Genomic DNA, 7926 nt, shown 5'->3' with positions numbered 1-7926 from the left:
GTTTTTTCGTTTTTCGCAAATAACTCGTTAAATATTAATGCTAGCAAAGAATTTTTACATGGAAATTGTAGATCTCGTCGTCCTCTACAAAATGGTCCTATACATGCCCTCCTACGTCCATCCGTTTGGGAGTTATTGGCAAAAAACGAAAATTTCGCGAAATCTGAAGGGGTACCCCTTGGAAAAATCTCGGAAAAATCGAAAATTTTTTTTTGTTGTTTATTATTAGCAATGTTTCTCCGACGTCTGATTCCTTTTTAAAAAATGCGTTTCTAATGTGCATAAACTTAGGATTGACTGTATAGCCAATACATCCTTAATATATAGGGTATTTAAAGAACCATTCAGTTTTACTGGACCCTATACGTGTACGTTTCCAATCACTTTCTGTTTTCTTACCGCGAGGTTGCGGAGGAATTATTAATGATACGCTAGAATTACAGAGAGGTATTACGAGAAGTATTCATTGTAATTAATTATTATCGACGCTGTGAACGTTCTGCGTCGGATGTTCAACGAGATCGCTTGATTAAACGTAGCAATAAAATATTTTAAACGATGCAGCCTGTTAGCAGCGTGTTCGAATGATTTCCTTCGGCGTGGCTCGTACCGAATTTGTAATCTTTATTTATTCGACCGGCTTGTATCGTCAAGTAGAAGTATGCCGACGACGAGTATACGTATAACGATGTACGTTTGAACGATATCGTGCTGCCATGTACAAATAATTAAGACTAGCTGGGACTGCGTAATGCTGTGCTGTAAAAAAATGTGCTATGAACTTTACTTTTAATGCGCGCCGTACCGTTTATGTCCATCCGATTAATTGATCGTTCGTCAGCGATCTGCCTGTTTCCGACGACGATCATGTGTACGCGGATGAGCGGAAGCTAAGCTGTATCTCGGCCTATTCGAAGCGCAATTCCTACTAGCGCTAATAGCACAAAGATGACACCTGAAAACCGATTGTCGTTGATTGATCGATTAAGCGTGGTTTCAATTCAGAGCATATCATGACCGGATGTTCGCGAAAACCATGATTCTGAAACATAGATCTCTATCATCTTTTGCTCGGTCCGGGCGCTAACACTTGTGCTGTTCTTTCGTTCTGTATATAATGTATCTTTTAAGACGTTTTTTCGACCAGCAGTTGAGTTTTCACGGTTCTCTGAATCTCAGCGTCTGACCGATCGGACGGTGCTGATTGTGAGAGGTCAGAGGCCGGCGCAGGTAGTGAAACTGTAATTGCGCGCGAAAGGAACATACGTGATGATGAAGTCCAAATCGATGTAGCGGCGATCCATGAGAAGAGAAAGGGTTTCATGTTTTTGTATGTTTCAAGAAAAAATAAAATATAAGACATGACGAAACCAGTTTTCAACGGTGAACAATCTCGACTCTGATTACACAAAGGTAATCTGCTTATGACATAAGAACGATACCTGGGGCTTTAACGAACATATAGAGATAGATCATCCTGTTATATACCTCGCGACTCACAGTATGCAACAATTCTAGGCGTTCGAACCGTCTTGATTTCGTCTTGAGAACGAATCGTCTCTTCGTGAAGCGGATATCGGTAAACCTCGGATCCGTGAAAGGATGCGAGACAATAATGAGGTATGCGAGCAATTTTAGTTTTACCTCGGCTTCCTTCATTAACGTATCCGAGCACGAAAGTTTACGGTACATTCCTACAATGTTCGTCCAATACAAATCTGAAACCATCGTTAGAATCATTTTCTATCTGGGTATTTCGTACATAATCGTGGACTTTTGATTTACCTACATTCCAATGAACAGTACACATGGGTGCATACGTTCAACTTATTCCCGGAACGGCTAATTTTCAGTTCCACGGGTCAACGTACCGTTACTTAGATATTTCACATTCATTGTAAAATACTTGATATTCTTATTACTGATTGGAAATGCGACTGCACCTTTTGATGATAGTTTTATACATATGTACGATAACGTGATGACGTTAGATCATCAAGATTCTCATGTAATAGACGTTAGACAATTAACGTAATAGCTGGATAGTCATAGTCGGCGAACGTAATTGTAGAAAATTACTGGCTGTCATCTAACGGCTCCTTACAGATCCAGTCCAGTGAACCGCGGTTCCTTCATCGTTTATTGTACATCGTCCACGTCGAGGATGTACCAGCAGTTTGATGACAATGCTCAAAATGATACGTATCACGATATGATATATAAATTATTCATATACTCTTAAAAAGAAAATCTGAAATGTTAAGTAATGCCGTTAGCCAGTTTAATTACAGAAGACTTTTTCACAAGAGGAGACGCTCGTGGTCGCTGAGGACTAGCAAAAACACCGTTCGCCATACGAGTTTCCTTTTAATGACAAAGAAGCGGAAAGAAGGGATTCGACACGGTCGGCAGACGCAAAAGAAATCAGGTTTCTAGGACAATGTCCTTTTTCCAAAATCGTCTCAAATGCTACTTTTGATCTCCGATGATCTTCTTCGTGAAATTAAAAAACTGACTGGCTGTCACCTGTCTCTACTGAACTGGTTTACTGTTCTATTTTCGTCTATCTGACGAATCACGCGAAATAATCATATGTATCCATCCATCATCTCTGCGTAAAATGCGTACGAATCGAGAATACGGGTTCCTCAATGATTTTTCTAAACTGTCACATACACGGAAACTTGATTGTCCAGATATGGTCTCGGCACCATCGAGTGTCCCTGGAACTATCAGTCCTGACTGAAGAAGCTTATTCGTAACGGGACAACGAAAGTTTCGAATTGAACGATCAAAGGAATACAAGTCTCAAATCAGAAATCCTGTAATACATGTAAGCCCGTAACTGGGAATGTACCGGAACGTATAGCAAGTTTCGTAGATTTCTTAATGGATGTTCTTGCACGTACGAGGAAGAGAATTCCTCGAATTACTTGGTGGGGAACGAGTTGGCCGAGGATACTCCTGCAGTCCATCCCCGCTAGTACAATTGTGAACATGCCAACCGCAAGTGTTCATTACGTACACGTGTCATCGGTCAGTTCTTTTTGTACTGAATAAAACGTAGAAGAGAGCGGGAAGTTTCACGGTGGATTGCAAGTACGATTTGTAATCGAGATATGGGAAAATCATTGGGAAGAAGAATGCTTCTGTTGATCATTCGATGTGCTCCGTTGGAAGATTGAGATGTATGAAAGGACTATGATGGAAAGGATGAAGTTGATCTATCTGACTCTGGTATTTTTGAACCCTGTTAGAAATGTGAGGGGAAACAGTGAGTCGAGTGAAGAGTATCTACAGAAGGCGATATATCAGCTTCAAGAATTTAACGTTCCATCCTCTGTAAACGTTTATAATCGACTGCCATCGAGTCATGATCATGGAAACGCTTATTACAATAACGATCGACAAAATTATGGTGTTCAGAGGATCAACATGAATCCGCGAAGAAACATGCAGATGTACAAAAATCACAGTTTACCATATTACAATGTATCGCCCAACGAGAGGGTCGGTTTACATCTGATCGACTTGGAGAATTCGCCGAATTATTACGAGGTACTTATTCGTTTCTGAAAAGGAAAAACTATCGTCGAAGCTGTCAGGATTTCAAAGGATCTTTAAATTTTCCAGCCGCCTACTGTTACCAGGGTACAAGAACCGGAAGCGCTTGGTTTCGCGAAAGCGGAGTTAGCGGCTATGTATAAGAATGCCTTAGAAAAAGGATCGCAGATCAGTTTACCGTCTTTGACAAACGCGCTTGCCTCCGGCGAGGTGCCGCAGGTCACCCAGACTCACGTGCAGTTCCCGGTCAAGCAACCCCTGTATCAATATTACTTCTTCCCGTTAAAAACGTTCATGTCAGAGTTTAAAAGAGACCACGGATACAAAACGATTGTAAGTAATAATACTCTTCAAATAAAAAATATAGTACCGTTCATTTTGTTTTTAACAACACGTTCCTTTCGTTTGTAGCCTGCACCTACGTTCGACAATACGGCAGCCGCACACACCACCCACTCGCAGTTATCGAGTCCGCTTTTCGTAGCTATAAGCACGTTCATCACTACGGCGATCATGTTCATGATGAGCATACTCTTCCTGCCGAAGCTCATTCCGTTCGATATACTGCAAGCGCGAAACATTCAGGACGACTTCTTTTATCTGTCGAACATTATCGCGAATGCTATCGAGCGTTCTAGGTTCTTAGATAAATTCGTGGACTCTGGTAGGTAGGATTGAGACATGTATAACAATTATGTCAATCCGATTTGAACCAACGTCGAAACGTGTACATACTATCAATGATCAAGACAGAACATATTTATAACACGTATTTAATTACATCGTTTCTCATTAGATAGACAAATTTTTTAACAAAAACAACATTCAGCTGAACAAAACAATTATTCTTATTCGATAACATTATATATATTCTACCTTTATTCTTAAAAAAGTGTTACGTTTTACAATTGTCCTCGTTTTTGTACATAAATATCGGTAAAATTGTACGATATTAGAACTAGAGATATGCCCGAAATGATACGAAGTTAAAGCATCTACGGATATTGTGCATCTCTTTAACTCTAGTTATGGTAAAGAAAATATGGGACGAGTCATTTTGTGCGTCATATTATTTTGGGGAATGTACGCGTACGTAGTGACTACATTCAACAATTATTATCTATACCTCTAGCAGGTTAGGTACCTTTTCGAACTTCGCTATACGTACATGTATTTCTATGCATTGTAAAAGTATAGCTGTATAAATTTTACGGTCTGTACAGTACGAAGTATAGAAAGGAAGGCACGTACTTTTGGAGTAATACCTGTAAGCTCATTACTCATTTTACATCCTATCTACGTTTCCTTTTGTGCTCGATCAGTCTGTCCGATTGGCAGTGGAAAGAGACGTTTGTTCCGCTGCTTTCCGCTTTAATACTTGACGCTGGTGCTCGTACTCGAAATCTTCCTCGGTTAAATTTAATTTTCGTATCTGAAACAGTCGATTTCGTTCGATACTAAAATCAATTATGCGGAAGAACTAAGTATTCTACCTGATAAATTAAAGTTTCCTCTTCCATAATGTGTTGAGGAGGATTTCTTAATACTTGAAGAGTTTCGTAAACGGTCGGGCAACGTTTAACGAGGGACGCGCGACCTAAGCTGCCTTTCAGCATTACTAGACCCACTTTGAAGATAATTTTAACACCCTCACAGAGAAACATGTCCCACACTCGTAGTATACTCTCCCACGGCAGTGTCCGCGTGTAAACGCACAAGAACCATTCGGTCATGTATAAAATCGGTTCGATCTTTTGCTTCTTCTGAAAAACAATGTACACGTTTCAATTTTCGACTCTGTACGAAAAGAAAGAAAAATCGATTGACGCTAACCAAGTGTTTATAAGCGATGGGAGATACTCTCTTCAGGAGAGCAAATAAAATATCTCCATCGCGCAGTAACGTTTCCATGCCCTGGCTGTAATACCCGACTAAATACTTATCGCAAATAGCGACGAGGCACCAAAACGCTTGTACTGCCGGCATATGCATCAGCAAAAATGCCGCAATCGGTGCTTGCGCTTGGCAATAACCAACTTTGCTGTTTAAAATGGAATACGCCTTCAACACTTTGAACAGTTCTTCCTGTCCAGGGGCTTCTCCCATGAACATTATATGATGAGGAAATTGACGATGAAGATCCTTCTTAATATCGTCTATGTACTTTGGGTCACCAGATCGTTCCATCAATTCCTCGAACAAGTTTGGGTTCGTATCCATCAGCAGCTGGCCTCCGCAGAGGTTCAGCCATGCGCGAAGCCTTACAGAAGGCGGAATTCCCTTCCTGCATCTCTCCCTTACTTTGCGATAGTTTGTGTTCATAAAATAGCTCCAATTGTTTAACATCTGTATCCATTTCCGTTCTCTTCTCAGCATTACCTCTGGTGGTATTCCTTGTTTACTGAGGCTATAAGATTTTAGTACGTCGGTTGTACAATAAATATATACATATATAATATTAAAAATTGTATTATTCCCTTTTTATATTACCTGTCGGTGCTACAATTAGAATCTTGAAGGAAACCATGTTTATCGACTCTAGATCCTTCGAACTTGTCACTCTCGGTTTCTGTATCCCCATTATGTGATCCTGAGGACGCCATAGCATTTTTCTAATTGTCTAGTGTAAAATATAGAGTAAGTTAGAAGATCCACGTTTCTCTCATGAACATAATAAATGTTTTGACCGAGCAACGATCTCGTTTCTCGATCTCATTTTCTCAACTTCAAACGTATGCAATTGATACACTCGATTTTTATCCACGATTAAATGTATAATTCTAACAAACGATAATACGTATTTGTAAACTATGAATTTAAAAGGTTTCAAATGAACGTGTCATTAGATGCGTGTGTATATACTGACGACTGACACTGACATTTGATTTTTTATTCTCAACTGCACAGTGTGTGCAACTCGTACGTGTATCAAATTGACAATATTCGTAGACAAAAGTAACGTTAATCGGCATACTTTGTAATCACGAATTTCGTGTCGAGTTGTTTAGGATGTCGGCACAAGATAAAGAAGTTCGGAGGATGTGCTTTATAATTGACAGTTGACAGTTCAGCACTGGTCAATCCCAGAGAAGCAGCTCAATAGCGTGATAATAAAGATATCAATGTCTGATACGTCACGCGATAAGGCACTGGTGTGTAACGCCCAAAAAGTTCGTGAAACGAATTACAATCGTTTGTACGCGTCGGGGGAATAAATATCTTGTTTCTCAGTTTGATGACTGTCGTGTACAGTCGCACGATTATTTACTTTTACATTATCACGTATCAACGAGTGGGCGAACCATGTGAATTGATTACACCTACCATCGATGATGAACAAATACGTGATTTATCAAGCCCCGAAAGAATATTACACCGTGCATCTATGCTGAATCTCTCGTAGGCGACCACGGGCAATTGTGGCTTCTATTCTGTCTCTGTATATACTATGTATTAAAACAACAGGAATTTCAACCGCAGCGCCGTCCGTTGAGGAATAGCGAAATTTAGGTTTCACTTACAGAAGACACGAGGAATTGTCCATTATCATTTTCTGTTTTAAAAATGTTATTATCTCGTACCTTGCATTCTATAGCAATTAGAATTGGACAAATTATCACGATATTATATAGAGACACTGTAACGCGCGAGACAGCTAGACGCCACACATATATATGCCAGCATTATAGTTTAAATCTGAATTCCAGTATATCATTGTCTCTTATTAAAACGTTCCTCTCTCAGCATTCTAAATTAGGTACAATTACTCCGCTCAGGCTGACATTCGGCTGCAATTCCAGTGTTCGGTCATTACATAAAGTCGGTTCAACCCTCGAAGCTCGAGAGACTCTCAGATGGATCTTTCTTGAAGATCTCTCAAGTTTCGCACAATTCCGAACATGAAACAGTAGAAACGAAGTTGATACGAATTCTATTTATCATGGACAAAACCTCTTAATGAAACTTGAGAGGCACTTGAACAGATCCTCTGTAAAAGTTTTTAAATCAAAATCGGGATGCAATACGACCAGATACAACATCTTCACGCGACCGTAATCATTCTGTCTATGAAACGAGAGAGAGAGGAATAATGGGAGGTAGGAAATAAAGTGTGGGAGAGACACAAAATGGTATAAAAACTGTATTTATAAGTGCACGTCTTATCTTTTCAATGCTCGATCAGGCGTTTATAGAATTGTGGTCGATACTGTTTGACACGTCAAAATAAAAACAATTTTAACCTACGTCTGGATAAATAGTTACTGATGTAATTTTATTTTGAAATTGAATGTAAAGGGAATGTGAAAATACAGGAATGGTGTAAATTATAAAAATAATGAACGTTATTCGTTCATTGTATCA

The 7926-nt window shown here is 39.6% G+C and overlaps 2 protein-coding genes across 4 annotated transcripts; one reads left to right on the top strand and one right to left on the bottom strand.

Moving 5' to 3' along the window:
- The first annotated feature begins 247 nt into the window (after nt 1–247).
- On the top strand, nt 248–4814 carry LOC108628989 (uncharacterized). 2 transcript variants are annotated; one of them, XM_018031283.2, is made up of 6 exons: nt 248–1413; nt 1519–1620; nt 2107–2428; nt 2697–3558; nt 3634–3897; nt 3976–4814. In XM_018031283.2, the coding sequence occupies exons 4-6, from the start codon at nt 3187–3189 to the stop codon at nt 4234–4236; spliced, it is 897 nt and encodes a 298-aa protein (XP_017886772.1). In that variant the 5' UTR covers nt 248–1413; nt 1519–1620; nt 2107–2428; nt 2697–3186; the 3' UTR covers nt 4237–4814. The 2 variants fall into 2 exon arrangements, with proteins under 2 accessions (XP_017886772.1, XP_017886769.1); XM_018031280.2 differs by having other exon boundaries at nt 2107–3558.
- A 45-nt stretch (nt 4815–4859) lies between these two features.
- Nucleotides 4860–7759, bottom strand: wkd (TBC1 domain family member whacked). 2 transcript variants are annotated; one of them, XM_018031277.2, is made up of 5 exons: nt 6889–7759; nt 6055–6184; nt 5398–5971; nt 5058–5327; nt 4860–4996 (listed from the first exon to the last, which is right to left on the bottom strand). In XM_018031277.2, exons 2-5 carry the CDS (start codon nt 6165–6167, stop codon nt 4883–4885), a joined length of 1071 nt encoding a protein of 356 aa, XP_017886766.1. In that variant the 5' UTR covers nt 6168–6184; nt 6889–7759; the 3' UTR covers nt 4860–4882. The 2 variants fall into 2 exon arrangements, with proteins under 2 accessions (XP_017886766.1, XP_017886767.1); XM_018031278.2 differs by lacking the exon at nt 6889–7759 and adding an exon at nt 6539–6882.
- Nucleotides 7760–7926: the final 167 nt, after the last annotated feature.

This window comes from Ceratina calcarata, unplaced genomic scaffold (genome assembly GCF_001652005.2).
Source record: "Ceratina calcarata isolate Rehan_Ccalc_2016 unplaced genomic scaffold, ASM165200v1 scaffold551.2, whole genome shotgun sequence".
Taxonomy (NCBI): domain Eukaryota; kingdom Metazoa; phylum Arthropoda; class Insecta; order Hymenoptera; family Apidae; genus Ceratina; species Ceratina calcarata.
This window is presented reverse-complemented; position numbering and strand designations above follow the sequence as displayed.